The 17,783-nt window shown below is 50.4% G+C and overlaps 1 protein-coding gene across 1 annotated transcript; it reads right to left on the bottom strand.

Moving 5' to 3' along the window:
* Positions 1–2,951: 2,951 nt before the first annotated feature.
* PRPF19 (pre-mRNA processing factor 19) lies at positions 2,952–10,807 on the bottom strand. The gene is made up of 14 exons (XM_079708357.1): positions 10,751–10,807; positions 9,865–10,006; positions 9,708–9,781; positions 9,526–9,588; positions 8,596–8,637; positions 8,395–8,469; positions 7,990–8,065; positions 7,782–7,891; positions 6,352–6,507; positions 6,045–6,114; positions 5,729–5,814; positions 5,256–5,426; positions 5,001–5,106; positions 2,952–3,089 (listed from the first exon to the last, which is right to left on the bottom strand). The coding sequence occupies exons 2-14, from the start codon at positions 9,995–9,997 to the stop codon at positions 2,992–2,994; spliced, it is 1,260 nt and encodes a 419-aa protein (XP_079564483.1). The 5' UTR covers positions 9,998–10,006; positions 10,751–10,807; the 3' UTR covers positions 2,952–2,991.
* Between the last annotated feature and the right edge of the window lie 6,976 nt (positions 10,808–17,783).

The following is a 17,783-nucleotide window of genomic DNA, read 5'->3' as shown; positions in this document are numbered from 1 at the left end:
CTGAGCCCTACTTCCAAAAGGTTCACCTACAAGACAGCTGAGCTGAAATCTGGAGAGACGTGGCAGGGATGACAGCTCTCCATTCCATTCTGGCTGAAATAACGAAGTCTGTCATCCATTCCCACCCCCTCCCCGCCCCCGCCTTTTGTTTCTGCAGAGAGACAGAGCCTGGGCTTCGGTCTGAGCCCCAGGTTTGAATCTGTCTGCCCCTCGGCAGCAGTGAATTGAATACCAGCAATGAGTACATGGTCCTGCCCTCGGGAGATTAAAGCCTAGTTATGAGAGACAAATGCATAAACACCTCCAAGGTAACGTGGTTAGAACTATGCCAGAGGCACGAACCCGGGCTGAGGGCACTCGCCTGGCAGGGCAGGGACCCTGGGGAGAGCAGACAGTGTAGCAGTAGAAGTAGTAGCAGCAGCAGCAGCAGCAGTTAAAATGTGGACGGCATTCATCACGTCCACCACTGTCCTAAGCACTGCTCACACACTACCTTGCTTAAGCCTTACAACATCCCTAATTAGTACACTGTCCCCATCTTCCAGACGAAGGCACTGAACAGAGAGGAGTTAAGTAACCTGACCGAGGCCCCTCACTACTAAGTGCCAGAGCTGGGACTCAAAACCCAGAGTCTGTCCCCAGAGTCCCAGAGCCCCAGAGCCTATCTTCCACCCTGGACTGCAAAGGGACATGAAGCCCCATGGGGGTGCAGGAAGCTGCCCAGTTGCTGGACAGCTAAAGGCAAGGTTGTTTCAAGCATAAAATGAGAAAATGTATAGTGTCTGGCACACAGGCCTTCTGCCAGTGAGAGTGGAAAGAGGGCAGGAGAGATGAAAGCACTTCAGAGCCTTACGATCCACATACCAGTCCTTCTAGGGAAGTGGTCTGGAACTGACTGGGGGTGGGGGCGGGACTACAGTCCCTCTGAGATATACTCTAAGCCCCGCCCCCAGTGCACATTTGCATGGATACAACACACGCTTCACACAATCTCAGGGAGACCACGGTGCCCTTTCCAACCCACAGGTCCCCCAAGAACCTCTGTCCTTATGTCCCGCAGTTTCCAGTTTTCCTGGAAACGAAGGCGAACCTTAAGTATGCATATTAGTATCTAGCCAGAAACCATTAGATGGTTTGGTGCTGTGCTGGCCCCAGGACACCCCCAGGGTCCTCAGCCACCCCCACCTTGAATGACGCTGCTCCACCACCTGCAAACAACAGCGGACAGCTCCACAGGTCCATCTTTCACTCGGCAGTTTCTCTTCTCCTTTTTGGTCCTGCTTCAGAACTACATGATGGGTCTTTTCTTAAGGCCCATACTCTTTTCAAATACCCCAAATTGGCTGAGGATACATAAAATTAATATCGTCACACACTGAGCCACACCTTCAAATTGGTACTACTTTGGTTGGCAAATGTGGGAAAACTTCTAAGTCTTCCAAACGCTGCCTTACCACTCCACTCTTGGAAAGTTACCTGTAAGAACTAACCTAAGCTAGCAAAAGGCTGCATGCTTGAAGATGCTCACTGCACAGTTTAAAAACAGCTAAAACTCTGGGATGTTTTCCAAAAGGCGAGTTCCATGGACACCAGGGGTTACACACACATACACAGAGGCTCTCCTTGTCAAGTACTTATGAGGAAACTGGGTCAAAAAGTTGAATGGCTCCTTTGCCGCAGGAGTTTCAAGGGTTTTACTAGCTAAGAGGTATTCTGACCCTGCTAGAAGACACAGCACGCCCGAACCGACGTGGCCACACAGCACGGACCCAGCAAAGCACACGTGGAGGGCTCTGCTGTGTCAACATGGACTGCTATGCTTTGACCCCACCGCCACCCCAAGGGGACACCCCACTTCTTAGCTCCCCTCCCTGGCACGATTCCTTACCTACAATCACTGCCTCCCACTTTCTCACTTCTCTCGCCCCAACGCTCTACTGGGACCGTTCTTCTCAAGGGTACTGATGATCTCCCGGGGCCACATCCAGTGGCACCACACTCCGGCCACACTGGCCTCCTTCCCCTGCTCCACGCACCTTGGCCATTCCAGCCTTAGAACCTTCCCTCAGTCTGCAACACTCCACCTCCCCTTTAGCTCCCATCAATCAGGCTTCAACTTAAGTGTCATCTGCAAGAGGCCGTTCCTGACCACCCAAAGCAGCCACACTGACCACCCTTATTTCCCTAATTAAATAGGGCATTCGCTGATCTTTTGCTTATTTACAGTTTGCTGGCTGTCTCCCCTGGGACCCGTTCTATTTCAAATCTTCAAACAGCAGAGTTACAGAAACCCTTCTGATTCAAGCTAGTCTGGGACAGATGTTCTGTCACCTCGGACTGAAGGCCTGAGGAATCCCTCCTGACGTGCCGGCAGCCCCTCAGCCCTTCCCCCTCCCTTCCAGGCTCGCGTGGGAGCCAACCCCACGAGGCAAGTGACATGAGGCCCTGTGAACACACAGTCAAGGCCTGCAGGGACGGGAAGAGTCATTCCGGCAAGTGGCTTGTAGGTTTCTTTTTGTTTTCTTTTTTATTTCTGTTGTGCATTCGGAAAAAAAAAAAAAAAAAAAAGGAACGATGGGCACCCTGGTGGTCAGAGTCCTACTTGGTGCCCCCCCGCCCTTGACTTTCCCTGCTACAGACACGCGGAGGAAGGTGGCTGTGTTTGGTGTTTTCTTTTTTTAATGAAAACTAGATCGCTGCTTACAAAACCCTGCCTGAGCCCTTGGCCCAGCCCCTTCACAGTCCCCTTGGCTCAGCCTCTCCCCGACTCTGCCCCACGGCTGCTCCCAGCGGGCCCGGAGGCTGCACGGATGAGGGTGGTCCATGCCACCGCGGCTCTCAGCCCGCCGCCCGGACCAGAGGGAAATGACGCGAATGTCCCGCCCCATACACCCCCCACCCCCCAGTAGTCTCTTTCCCCCTGCCCGCCCCCCCCCCTAACGCTACCCCACTACTGAGATGAGGCCCAGCTCCTGCCAGGAGGGCCGGGGCCTACAGGCTGTAGAACTTGAGGCTCCTGTCCATGCCTGTTGAAGCAATGAACTTGGCGTGGTGCCCAAAGGCCACCCCCGTGGTCAGGCCGCTATGCTCTGTGGGGAGAGACAAGAGACAATGGTGAGGGGGCTGTTCTTCCTCGGGGTCTCAGCACTGATCCCTGATGATTCGCTCCCAACCCATCCAGTCCTCCCCCGTCAAGTGTTCCTCATCCTGCGGGCCTCTGCCCGTATGGACCTCCCCGTGGCCTGTCAACCCCCGAGGCCAGGGTTCTAGTCTGACCCGCACAGCACTGAGCTCCAGGGCCTCACTCGGTGCTGGCCCACGGCAGGCACTCAGGTTTTTGTGGCTGGGCTGAGTGGAACGCCCGTCTCCCCCACCTAAGCTTTCGGAGCAGCTACAATTCGGCTCTGCTCGGCTCGGTTCAAGTCGGAGAACTGACTGGGAGCTAGGCTGGTTAGTACGTATTTAGTTCTGACTCCCTGTGTGTAACTGGAATAGTCTATCAGCTGGTTCCAGCTCATGGGGTTAACTCCAGGAGACTTGGGCCCCTGGCACAAGGCAGGGCTGGGGCAGGGGCAGAAGAGGCTGGGCAACCCTCCTCGCCGGGCTCGGGCAGTTCAAGGGCATCAGTGCCAATTCCTAGGATCACAGCCGGCCCGCCAGCTCCCCACTACAAAGCCACCCTGTGCTTCCAGCCCTCCACTCCACCTAAGTCTGCTCCAAATCAAAGCACCAGGGCCCAGTGAAGGTTAAAACTCGTGGGCCACACAGTCAGGCTTGGCCACCTCTGGGACACACACACCGAGTAGAATCTGGGGTGGGAGAAGGTGCTTGTGCCCTGCCCACAACCTGCTAACGAGGACAAGAACTTCATCAACAAAGACAACAGCAGCTGCCGTTCATTCAGCTCCCGAGGGTGCAAGAGGCACCTTGTCACCATGCAGGCACTTCCACAGCACCAGCTGGCACAATCCGCAGTGTCAAAACGCCCATTTAAAGCTCCAAAAGGGCAAGTCACAGACCCGAGGCCACAGGACTATGAGGTTGCCAACCCTGTTATCCACTGTCTCAGCATTTCATGCTTGTCTTCTCTAGTACTTATCACCACACTTAAGTAATTACTGGTGAAGTCACTCTACATCTGCCTTCCCAACCTGACCAGAAGTTCCATTAGTGCAAACACTGGGTCTGCCATATTTATTGCTCTAATCCCACCGTGAACTAAGACACAATATTGAATGATAGTAGCAAATCCTTCCTATGTGCCAGACACTGTTCTAAACACATGTATTTATGTGTATTGCTATCTTGAATTTATACATTTACACATTATGTACATTTATTTGTATTTTATATGTTTATATATTTATATAAACTCATCTAAATACATGCATGTATATATAAACTCAGCTAAACCTCACAACAACCCCATTGGGTATGTATAGTCCTCCCTTGGTATCTGAGGGGTGCTGGTTCCAGGAACTCCTGCAGACACCAAAATCCACGGACGCTCAAGCCCTTTATATAAAATGGTGTAGTATGTGCATATAACCTACACACATTCTCCTATATACTTTAAATCATCCCTAAATAATTTATAATTCCTAACAGAACATAAATTCTATGTAAATAGTTGTAAATATAAGGTAAATGCTATGCTAACAGTTGCCAGTGTGTGGCCAATTCGAGTTTTCCTCTATTTTCGACCCACAGTTGGCTGAATCTGTGAAGGATCAACTGTACTATTATCACTCTCCAGAGAGATTAAGTAACTTGCCCGACGTCACACCAATTCAAGTGGTAGAGCCAGCATTTGAAGCCAAGCAGTCTGACCCTTGGAGTTCACTGTCTTAGCCGTTACACTATACTGCCTCAGACAGTGATTAAAAGCGGCCCTGGCAAGTGCAAGCCTAGCCCTAGAAATTCCTAACACAGTGAGATTTTCCCACTTTCCTCTGGGCCAGGGCACGCAGAGACCTCAGGATCCCAGGGCCAGCCTCTACCTGTAAAGTGAAGAATCTCCGTCCACTGTTTGCAGATGTAGATCTGGACATCCGTGCCCCCAAGGGCCAGGTAAGTACCACTCTGGTCAAAGATCAGTGACTTTACCTGCCAGAATCAGGAGAGAGGTCACGTGAGGGGAGCAGAAACTATGAGCAATCGGGGATAAACAGAGGCAGTTTAGAGTAATTCAGTGAATAACCGACAAATGAGGAGGAGAGGCGACCAAGAGAGCTGGGGGGAGGGAGGGGGCACACCTCAAAGTTGTTATCCAGCTGCAAGGTCTTAAAGTTCTTAAGTTTGCGCAGATCCCAGAGCTTGACAGAGGAGTCATCAGCCGCCGTAGCCAGGTAGTAGCCGTTCTCGGAGAAGGCGATGCTGGTGATGGGGCCCGAGTGGCCAGGGAAGTTGGCCACATTGGTGCGCTCCTACAGTTGGGGGACAGGGAGTAAAATGTCACCCACTGGTCAGGGGGAGAAAATGGAGCTCATCAAAGTCCTACTTCTGAGATGTCCTCTTCCATCCTTCAGGGAGGACAACCAGCAGGAATAGCAGGGGTGGATGCCCAGCCTGGGGGCCCCCAGACCACACCTACTGTGTCACACACACATACACAGCCACTGTCCACTCTTGGGATACCCCTGGGGCCAGGTGCCATAAGCACTTCATCACACTGCACAGTTGCAAGAGCTCCAGCTCTGGGCCGCAGATGGAGGTCACCATGTCTTACCTTCAAGTCCCATATCTTGATCTGAGAGTCCATGGTTCCTGTCCCGAAAATGAGTCCATCAGGGTGGAACTGCGCACAGGTGAGGGCTGCGGAGAGGGGAGACGGCCATGCGTCAGAGCCCAGCAGGGGAGACTAAGTGCAGCCAAGGCAGGCTTCTCACTCTTCCCACTGCTCACCGGGCTGGTACCACACCTGGCACTCAGCAGGTACTGGTGGTTAAGTGTGTTTTTAGAACAAATGAGCAAATGACTAAATAAAACATTAAAATACACAAAACGTAGCAAATGAAGAGCCCAGCGCTTCTGAGGCAACTTACAGCAGCCAGAGGTTTCATCGGTCACCTTGGTGAGCACACGTCCTGTCTGGATGTCAGAGAAGGCCCAGTACTGAAAACACAGAGACAATGGAGCCAGTAAGACAGTGGGTCCCTAGGTCCTGGTGGCCCCTCAGGAAGGCAGAGACTCTAGTCCGGCAGACCCTGGCAAGGCCAGCCCCTCTTGGTAGAGGGAACATTCTCCTTGGGGTTCTGGGGAACCGGCTGAGGTTGGTAAGATGTTCCCTCCTCCCAGGATATAGGAGTGTGGGGACCAGGAGCCTCTTTGGGGCCCTGGCTGGGACCACACCTGGTCATCAGAGGAGCTCAGGAGATAGTCACCAGTGGCGTGGAGGCTGAGGCCTGTCACAGCACTCTCATGGGCCCGAACAACCTGTACACAAGAGGCGTTCGGAACAGACCAAATCCTGATAGTGGCATCTGGGGAGGCGGAAAACACCAGCTCCTAAAAGGAACGCAAGGAGACAGATGATCAGAGACAGAGAAGAGATGGACCACAACCATCTTACAAAAGAGGGCTGGGGACAGCCACAGCCCTGCCCTGCCTGGAACCACCCATCTGCACAACGATGCCTAAGAGGGCCCCACGGTAAACGCTATTAGAATGGGAAATTAAACAGCCTTTGGCCAACGGCAGGAGGCCCTGCCATCTAGTGGTAAAAAGGATAACTGCACCAGAGGGAAATTTCCCACAACCCTTTTCCAGGACCAGAGAGAAATGTGGCCAGTGCAATTGAGAAACTGAATTTTAAATTTCAGTTTACTTAAATAGCCACATGTAGCTAATGGCTACTGTCTGGGGTGGCAAAGGTCTGAACAGTACCAGGCCCGAACAGTACCAGGCCCGGAAGGGGCTGCAAGGGCATGTTCCAGTGCATCCCACACTTAAGGATTTCGGGGGCAAGTTAATTCTCAGAAAAACTTATGTGGTGTCACCAACCAATTATTTTGGTTAGTTAGGACGTTAAAAACTATAAGGTAAAACCAACTACCATCTTCCATCAATGCATTTGCATAAGAGAAGTAACATATTAACACCCAGTAAGCAGGAAAATAGTGCTTCAATTTGAATATATCTAGTTTAATGAAAAATTCACCATGTTATTTTTCTATTTCTAATTTCCTTAAAGGTACAGAGAAAAGACTCTGGGAAAAGCTGATCCAGCCACTTCTCCTACAGTCCCAAACTGTCCTAGACGTAAAAACGCAAATCCCATAACGTCATTAATCTGGTCAAACGACCTGCTTCCCCTCTAAACCAGCGACTCTCCATCTGTTTTAACCCACACTGCCTGCAGCGGCTAACGTCAAGTTTTCACCCTCAGCCTGGAGGACCGTAGGAATACAGACCCATCTGTCCTCCTCAGATACGTGAGGCAAGATTCTGTTGAGCTTTGTTTACTACAGTTTGTATTATAAACGCTGTAGGGTTTTTCCCCTTTTCCTAACATAAAACATTTCAATGAACATGCTTTTCAAACTACACAATTCCTTTCTCCCCCGGTTTGAAGGCCACGCTTTAGGAGCTGACACAGAGGAGAGGGCAACCCCATGACCCCAAACCCGGCCCCTAACTGCCAGAGCTAGAGAGTCGGCACTCTTTCTCAGGCCCGTGTCACTTCACCAAGGAGGCAACGGGGTGGGGGTCTGGTCCTGGGACCCTAAACCACTGAAACAGGGCTCAGGAATGAGGGCTGAGGGTGCTAGGAGAGCCCTTACCTGGGAAGGGTGAAAGACCACGCTGGTGACCTTCTTGGTATGGCCTTTGAGAGTGGCCAGGATTTGCTCAGAACTCTTGTCGAAGACGACGACATTTTTATCTGCCCCACCTGAAGAGGACCAAAATGAGATCCAAAAATGCATCAGGCCCGCCCACCCAAGTCCCTCTGCTGAAGAAGGTACTTTTGTCCCCCAGGCCCGCTCTCACCAGTGAGGATCTTGTTGGTGTCAGAGGGGCAGAGGTCCAGGGCAAGGATCCCGGGAATGCTAGCACTGTGCAAGCCCTGTGCAGAGAGAGCCACATCAAACCCAGTCACGGCCGAATCAAGGCAGGCCACAAAGCCACCCAACTGCCCCGGCCCCGGCCCCAGGGCACATAAGTGACTTCTGTTCCTCATCCACTGCACTTGGACTTCTGCCTGGATGCAGTAAGTCCCTCATTGGCTATTGGGAAAGCCAGAGCTGGGCAGGAAGAGAAGCCTGACAACTCAGCGGCCAAGACTAGAAACGGGGCAGGGCCAGAGGCCTTGGCGACAGTCCATGCTGACCTGCCCCACCCCAGAAACAGCCTGGGAGGGCCCTGTCTCCAAGTCTGCAGGACTCCGCCACTCACCACGTGGGATGCCACCTGCCGGTATTTGCTGAGCTCTTCCGGCTTCACCAGCTCCTCAGGCACAGTCTTCCCTCTCTGAGAGAAAGAAAAAGCCCCCCAAGAAAAGTGGCAGTGAGTGCAGGACTCGGCCATCCCCCCTCCTCCTAAGGGGCCAGCACGTCCTCCAGGCCAGCTCCCGCCCCTGACCCTGGGAGGACTCACCTTCTTCCGCTCTGTGGTTAGCACAGTGGCCTTGTCTTGAAGCTGGGGAAGAGAGAGGGGAATAGGCTCAACGGGAGACAAATTATTTTGCCAGGAAAACAACACGGCGAATGCTGGTCACATCTACACTTTCACAAGCGTCACCAAGAACTCATCATCTGCCGAGCTGTGTGCTAAAGGCTTCTGTGCATTATCTCTTTTTACTTTCATCCCAACCTTATGAAGTGGGTGTTGATGACCCTATTTCACAGAGTAGGAAATTGAGCCTCAGAGAAGTGAAGTCACTTGCCCAAGGCCACAGAGGCAATAAATGGCACGGTTCCCAGACCACGCCTGCGCCACTAAGATGAGAGCTGAGATGCATGCTGACAACCTGAACGGCTTGGAAAAGACACACACCATCAACTTGTACTAAGGAGGATCCCCTGAGCTTAACAGAGCACTGGACTTGGACGCAGGGGCCAGCTCTGCCTCTTGTGAGCTGTGCCTTTGAATCTGAACCTCACATTCTTTACAGATTCTTCATTTATAAAATGAAAGTCATCCCTCCTGTCCTGTCTCCCTCAAAAGAAAAAAAAGGAAAACATGTAACAAAGTGTTTTAGTATCTGCAAAGAACCCTAATAAGAGCAACAAACGGTACTTAACAGTAATCAAAATCTTTAAAATTCCCACAAGTCTATAAAGCAGGTACCATTATCCTCACTTTAGAAGGCAAATTAGACACAGGACTGGTTAAGTCAGCCCAAGGTCATAAAGCTTATAACTGGTGACATCAAAACACAAAGCCAGGCAGCCTAGTCGGAGTCTGTGCTCTGTACCACTCCACTTCATCTCCAAATGGATGGGATTTTTATTCATATGGGACTCCAGGCAGATAGTGAAAAGGGAGGACCCATCAGCCTTCCCCCCAAGTGAGAGCACGACATACCTTCTGAATAATCTCGGGGGTCATTCCCACCAGCTCGCCCAAATCCATCGGCTCGCCTGCACCCTGAAGAGCAGAAAGGTGAAGGTGAGAGGAGCACAGAAATGCCAGAGACCTTTGCAGAGGAGGGCTGTGTGAGCCACCGCGCACGTGCGCGCTGCTGGCGGGGCTGGGGGGACACTCACCACAACGCTCGGCTGGGAGCTCGGCACAGCCTGGGGCACGATGAGACCAGCCTGCGGTTTCAGAGTAGCCAGAGCTGGGAGAGAAGACAACGTCAGAAACGGGCTATTGTAAAACAGGCCCAGCCCAGAGTGGGGCATGGCAGGTGAGAGGCTCTACCTTCTCGGGCAGCAGTGACTTCCTTGGTGAGACGGGCGATGACACGGCAGGCGGCATCGTGCTGGTACAGAGCGTGGGACAGCTCTTGGCGGGTGGTCTGCAGCTGCTGGCGCAGGGTGAAGCTGTGGAGCATGACTGCGTCCTGGGAGAGGGAGATGCCACTGTGAGGGGGCAGGGAGATGCGGGGAGCACCCAGCAGAAGAGTCAGCCCTTGATACGAAGACTAGACCAGTACTGGTGACCCAAGCAAGATGTGAGTGACCCTGAACGCTTTGGGAGATGCCCCCGAGCTCCTACGCACGCCAAACCCTGGGCACACAGACAGGAGTGGGAGCCAACTCTTTCCCATCCCCATCTTCTCTAATTTACCGTCACATCTCAGATGTCATGCCGTCACCTTGTCAAAAGGGAATAAAAATGCTACAGCTGCTATTTATTGACTGCCCTCATTGTGTCAGGCACGACGCCAGACAATCCTCAAGATGTAGTTGTTCATTCACATTTTAGAGCACCTACTATGAACCTGGCGCTGCTCTCAGTGCTGGGGCTCTATCGGTGAGTAAAATAAGCCCCTGACATCATGAAATTTATACTCTAATCTTATTCTAATTCTCCCAAAACCCTGAGAGACAGGCACTAATCCATGTCATATGGTCAGGAAAATCAGGACTTGGATACGAGCAACTTGCCCAGGGACGCGGCAAGCAGGCAATGGAACAAAGCGTGGAGCCCAGATCCGTGTGAGGTCAAGAAGCAGGCTCCTCTTCTGCTCTCACCCTCTCCTCAAAAGAGAAAGTAATGCTCCATCCCTCCCACCCCCACGTCCTAGTCCAGTGATCCCTTCTTTTCAAGTGGGTAAGATACCAGTTCTCTTCCAGGGACTTACCCATTCGTCCTGCAAGGCTTTCAGAATGGCTGGGATGCTGGTGGCTGAGGGAGGCTTGGGTCGGATTGGGTGAGCAACTGCCAAGAGAGGGAAAGTGGGTGTGAAAACCCATAACCCAGGGCGCTTTATCCCTCCCCAACTCTTTCCCCTTCAGCCTGCACTAACAGACCACTATCTCCCCTCCCTGAGTGCGCGGGCACCCCCTCCCACCCTCCCAGGCTCTGGGCTAGGACGGCCCTGGACTGAGGCAGCCAGCAGGCACCTTTGATATCGATGAGCTGTTCCTCGGACAGAGGCTGGTTGTTGATGGGATCTGTGCCATTCTCTGCAATATACTTCTCAATGAGCCGCCGCTCGTAGACATGATTAGAGACAGGGGACACACACGGGTGCTCTGGCACTTCATTGGAGACTGCAGAGAAAAGGCAGGCAGTGAGCTTGGGGCGGTGAGAGGGCCACAGGGATGCTTCACCTACTGCTGGCCTCCACAAGACCACGCGTCCCTACACTCAGCTAACAGGAATCAAGACGTGACACCAAGCCAGTTTCGGACTGTACCCAGAACATTTTCCAGCCACCTAACTAGCTTCTCCATCAGTCTCGTGACAGGCAGATAGTCAATAAATAATTACTACAGGACTACTAAATGCCAGGCACCTAGAGAGCAGTCAATAATCCCCGCCCATCTCATTTTTGAACAAAGATGCTTAGGCACCCATTATACCGCAGGACCGGGAGATACACACGAAGCCATTCAAATCTCAAGCTAGAGCCCAGATGGATTCTCAAACAAAGAAATTACAAAGCGATGTGCCAAGTGCTATGATAACAAAAAGCATTTACATGGTGTTTACTAGGTGCCAAGGGCGACTATAAACATTCTCCACTGATTAACTCATCCTCACAACAACCCCCAACAGAGGTATCATTTACACCCCTTGAGGATAGGGATTATAGCTGGTCTCTGCCTTCCAGAACAATGCAGATGCCCAGCGGGCACTCAGTAAACATCTAACCCATGAGCAAATGAGAGGAAGGATGGAGCTGGGAAAAACAGAAAGGATCTTTCTCAAGATTCAAACAATGAATGTGAAAATACTTTGCACACCGTCATTTCTTTAAGGTGTAAGGTTCCTTTTTCTAGTCACATTTCCTTTCGCTCCTTCTTCCCTTTGTATTGGATTTATGGAGAGGTTCTGAGAAGAGTAAAGGGCTTGAGAGTTAGGAAGCCAAGAGAGAAAAAGATGAGAAACTAATACCCGGATGAACAATGAGAATGCAAAACATCTGCACGCCTCAATAAAACACCTAAAGGAAAGACAGGACAAGGCATTTGAAAAGAGCATGGATTCAGGGTCAGAGAACCTGGCTCCAACATGCAGCTCTGCCGCTTACTAGCTGTACTGTTTTACAAAAGCCACATTCTTCTTGAGCCTTACATCCTTATCTGTAAAACCGGATGTTTATTTCTGCTTTGGAGAATTCTTATGAGGATATAACGAGATCACAGTCTTGCAAGCGCGCTATAAACCAACAGAGGCTTTATAAATGTACGCTGTTTTCATTAGTCCTACGGAGTCAGGCTGGGAGCCAGAGACCTGGCTTCCAGCCCTGTCACTGCCTCTAACCTACTGTGCGACTTCTGCAGAAGTTCTGCCTACCCAAGCGAGGCGCCTCAGACGACATCCAGTACCAAGGCCTTCATTTTGCAGATGGGGAAACTGAGGCCCGCATCCCTGCGCCAGCGGAGGCGGATCCTGCACAAGCCCTAGGGTTTCCCTGTTTCCCCTGCACCTGCTTCCCTCTATCCAGGCCTCAGTTCCACTGCGCAAACGAGGTGGGTGGCCTCAGTGCTGCCTGCGACAATACGCTTGAGGCGTTATGTAAACTGTGAAGCTCAGCGCAAATGCACCCCACGCTTAAGGAGGAGGACCCCCGGGCTGACAGGCCGCCGCCCTGCCTCCCGGGAGCCCCGTTTTCACCTCCGCCTCAACCCCGGCGTCGCAGCGGCCCGCATATCCTCCCGCTCGGCTCTCCGGCCTCCTGCGACCCGCAATCGGCCGCAGCCGATACTCACTAGAGCAGATCAGGGACATGGCGCCGTCGCTGCGTTCCAAGGCTCCTCACACCGGGCTCCGGGATCAGCTTCCGAGCCTCCGCGGGGCACTTCCGGTTCCCCGCTGCTTCCGGGACGCTCCGCTAAGAGCGGGGAGCAGCCCCGCCGAGCGACGCTCGCGAAGGGCTTCACGTGGGACCGCAACCGGTCGCGCGCCTCAGCCTCTGGCACTTAACGGAAACTGCCCTTTCCCAGAATGCAATCGGGCAGGAAAGGGCGCGCCAGGAACTACTCGGCTATTTCCGGGCCCTCTCGGCTCGTTCCGTAAAGCGCTCCCAGGGACTAGGAAAGGAGATCCGAAACTACATTTCCCATGATGCAGTGGGACTTTTAAAAGCCAATCAATTCAGCTACACCCTTTTGAGACTGGAGCTGGCGGGGAGCATGCGACCGTAGTCTTGCAAACTTTAGTGTATGCGAGAATTTCTTAACGAACTTCTTAAAATGCATCTTCCTGGGGTCTACTTTAGAGAGTCTGCGTTGTCAGTGCGTGACCCACGTGATTCTCGGGCAAGTGTTTCTCGGAATACGCTTTTTCTTTTTTTTTGCGGTACGCGGGCCTCTCACTGTTGTGGCCTCTCCCGTTGCAGAGCACAGGCTCCGGACGCGCAGGCTCAGCGGCCATGGCTCACGGGCCCAGCCGCTCCGCGGCATGTGGGATCCTCCCGGACCGGGGCACGAACCCGTGTCCCCTGCTTCGGCAGGCGGACTCTCAACCACTGCGCCACCACGGAAGCCCACGGAGTACACTTTGAAAGACCCAGTGAAGAAGGCGCAGATGCAGATGGGTAGAGAAACTAACACTGGCCAAGAAACTGTTCTGGTCTTGCCTCTACTACCAATCTGCTGTGTGATTTTGGGCAAGTCCTCACCTTCTGCTCATCCACACTGGCCTTTTAAGTCCTCAAACTTACCCACTCTGGCTGGTTCCAGTTGTTTGCCCAGAACACTTTCCTCAACTCCCTCTCTTCTTTCCCTCCCCGCCCATCCGCTCCAAAGTAAACTCAATCACACCTTAAATGGTACTTCCTCTGGAGCATCTTTCTTGACCCCTGACTGAATTTTAGTCACGGCACCCTGTAATTCTCCCCTGAGCCACTCTGGATAACTATAATCATTTAATTATTTAATTATGTACAAGTATCTGTTTGCCGTCTGGGTTCTCCGCTAGACCGTAAAGTCCGTGATGGCAGAAACCATGATTGTTCCGGTCACATTTGTTTCTCAGAGTCTAACACGGTGCCCGACACAGAGCAGGAACGTCGTAACTATTGTTGGTTGAATGACAGGCTGCGTGACAGGCCAGACATCTTAAGTACTTGGATGTGGTAGGAAATGAAATGGATCCGTTTAGAGGGGACCTTGAACCAGAGGTGGTTAGACTTGATTGGGTTCACAGCCGGACAGCAGATCAGCTGTGGAGTGATAACCACATTTCCAGAAGATTCCTCTGGAAGACATTTAACTGGATGGGTTGGAGGGGGAGAGAGAAAGACCCAATAATTCATTTGTTGGACAAATCTATTGAGTATCCACTATGTGCTAGTCAGGCTCTGTACTTGATATTGGGGATAGCACTCTGAGCAAACCCAGAGGTGTCCCTGTGCTGGGGAGCTTATGGCTGTGACAGAAGATGGAGGAAATGGGGAGTCACTTCAAGGCTTTAGAGTTTCAAAACAAGCCCCGCAGGGAATAGAAAGGATTCAGGGCAATTGATTTTGGAGTAACTATTACAGGTGAGAACGTGATCTCAGGTTCCTCCCCACTCCCCCCAGTCTCAATCTCCCCACAAAGGAGATAAAGATTACCTAAGGCTGGGAAGGAAAGAGGTGGGGGAATGGGCTTTATGCATAGCTGTCAGTGGGTTCTTGAGACTGGAACTCTATGCCCTGCTCCCCCAGGCCAAGGCTGCTGCTCCTTGGGAAGCAAAGGTACACATTGGTCAATAACCCAGAAGCTCCATTTCCCAGGTAGATTTAGTTGCAACCTGTGTGGACAACTGTCAGAGGATTAACCAGGACAATGCAGCTCAAACAACTAAGAGGATTAGGTGAATTCTTCCCCTCCACCCTTTGGCCCTATGTTAATTTTCCAAAAGGTGTGTACAACCTGTAAAACAAGGGTGGGAAGAACGCTGAACTGTCTAAGAGTGTTCTTACCGCTCAGATGGAAAAGAGAGTTGAAAAGAAATTAACTTGTCATAAGAAAAAAGAAAAAAGTTATATTTCCTGCACAGGAAAATCCAAGTGACATGAGATTGGTAGTCCTACAAATCAAAAACGACCTCACAAGCAAATGTGAAGTCGCAACTGTGAGAAAGGCTGGAAGGTGTTGCCCAGGATGCTACCAGAGCCTGTTCTGGAAGAAAGAGACCCTTAGCCAAGGCAGGAAGTGATGAAGGTCCAGAGGAAGATGGATGTGCCTGAGAAACATCTGAAGGAAAGAAACAATCTGACATGGGGACAGACCGATTGCTACTCATGTGTAGTCTGTGTGCAACAAAGAATGTCACTTATCATCCAGTCCTATAAGGATTAAATCATTAGCCACTATAATCGCAGCCCTACAGTACACCCTGAGAGGAATTCAGGACAAAGAACAGGATGAGGCACGCTGTGCTTTGGAAAAATGCACAAAAAAGGCCCTTAGATGTAACAGGAGAATTTTTTTGACCCCAGTTCTTGCATCTTCCTATACTTTAGAAAAGCACTAAAATCATGAACTGAGAGGGACTTCCCTGGTGGTCCAGTGGTTAAGACTCCACGCTCCCAATGCAGGGGGCCTGGGTTAAATCCCTGGTCAGGGAACTAGATCTCGCATGCCGCAACTAAAGATCCCACATGCCACAACAAAGATCCTGCACACGGCATCCCCTGTGCTGCAACTAAGACCCAGTGCAGCCAAATTAATAATTAATTAAAATGAAATCCCTAACATTAAAAAAAAAATCATGAACAGAGATACCTGTTCCTCGTGACTAGCAGTAACCTTCTACTGAGATGTCGGATACTCCTTGGCCAAAATCACACATATACTGGCCTCTCCCCCTACCTCTTTGGAGCAGTTCCTCAGAGCTATTGGAGAGGCTGTCTCCCGGGCTATAGTCCTCAGTAAGACAATGCATAAAACTCAACTCACAGCTCGTATGTTGTGCACTTTTTTGTCAGTTGACAGTTTTGGTGACCATGAGGGGAGAAACCCAGAGCAGACTTCTCTCCTTTGTCTAAACTCTAGGATGATCCAGACCCTTGGTACCAGCAAGGGCCCCTTGTGCCCGTCTGCCTCCTTGGTGTGTCCAGGTGAATTTAGCTGAGTCTCTCCTAAGCTCAGATCTCTCATCTTGGTTGACAATCCTGAGTTTAATTCAGAGTTTGTTAAACTCCTTGGTATGAGTAGCGGGTTATCCTTCAACTTAGGTTCGAGAAGAGGTGCCTTATTACCCAGTTGAGAGGCACTGGGAAGATTTTGCTCAGTTGTTGAAAGACACTGACTGAGGAGTCTTTCAGTGTGATTGGACTGGGTGATTGGTGGGGAGGCTGACCTGATGTCTTTCCTCAAATCAGCTTCAAAAACTTTAACAGGGTTTGTCAGAATAAAAGTGAAGATAGCATTTGAGAGCTTTCAGCTCCAAAGATAAGAGACATAGCTCCTCCCAGCTGGTTTCAGCTTTCTCAGGCAACTGAGAAATTTATGGGAGGGGGGAGGTGAGTCCTCATACTGTACCGCAGTCCCATAGGGAAACCCACTCATTAATTTATGTTATTTTTTTCTATAGATTTTTGGGGTCTTTTTTGTTGTTTTTATTTTTTTAAATTTTGGCCACACTTTCTAGCATGCAGGATCTTAGTTCCCTGACCAGGGATTGAACCCGTGGCCCCTTCAGTGGAAGCACGGAGTCTTAACCACTGGACCGCCAGGGAAGTCTCCCACTCATTAATTTAAAAAGTCACTCATCCAGGGATGCACACATAAGGATTGGCCGCACCTGCGGGGGTTTTAGATTGCTGGAAGGAGAAACCGAGACAGGTACAAGAGCTGAAATGACTCTAAGGTGACACCTTAGAGGAATTAAGCTCACAAACAGCACACGGGCCCACGATACAGTTTTCAGTAGTAATTTTATCCTGACAAACCAACTTTAAAATGTGGAATCGAGTTTCCCAAAAAGAAGGAAAGAGGAGCATCGAACAGCCAACCTCCAACTAACACCAGAGTCAGGTTCATGTATTTACAGAATTTTTACTTTTGCAAGTACTTACTTAATTGGGAACTAAAGGAAATCCCACCCTGAAATGGCCAGGATGGAGCTCTTTTAACATTCCAAAACTGGTTTTTGCATTCTTAGAGAAATCGGTTTGATAAAACATCTTTTCAAAATTCTGAACCTAACAGAACAAAAGTCCTTCTAGGAGGAGCTTGCATTTCTCTCCCTGTGCCTTTGAGATGTAAATGTTCTACCAGGGCTCTCAGGAACTCTCATCTATCTAGACCGTCTCCAATTCCTGAGACTGGAGGGGAAAAAATGAAAAAGAGGCCTTTTTAAACTCAAGCTGGTAAACAACTTATTCTGTTATATAAACAAATGAGTTTTATATTGTAATATCCAATTCATGACTACATTTTAAATGAAGCTTTGAGATCTCTGGTTGTGTTGTCTACATGTTTGTGTGTATGTTATAAATATGATATGTTTCTACCTGCAGGTGGTATTGCCAAAATTAATTTGTAAATGAGTTCTATTTAATTGGCTTAAGTGAAATTAAGCACTTATATAAATTCTCAGAAATATAAATAAACTAACCCAAATGGATTTCAGGTTCATATGATCTGGGAAATATTCAGTATTAAATTAATATTTGGTATTAAGTTAGTTTAAGTTTGTTGGTTTAATTAATACTGGTAATTTGAGATGTCTTT

This window comes from Hyperoodon ampullatus, assembly GCF_949752795.1.
Source record: "Hyperoodon ampullatus genome assembly, chromosome: 7".
NCBI lineage: Eukaryota > Metazoa > Chordata > Mammalia > Artiodactyla > Ziphiidae > Hyperoodon > Hyperoodon ampullatus.
The sequence above is the reverse complement of the archived record's forward strand: the minus strand, read 5'-3'. Positions and strand labels throughout refer to the sequence as shown.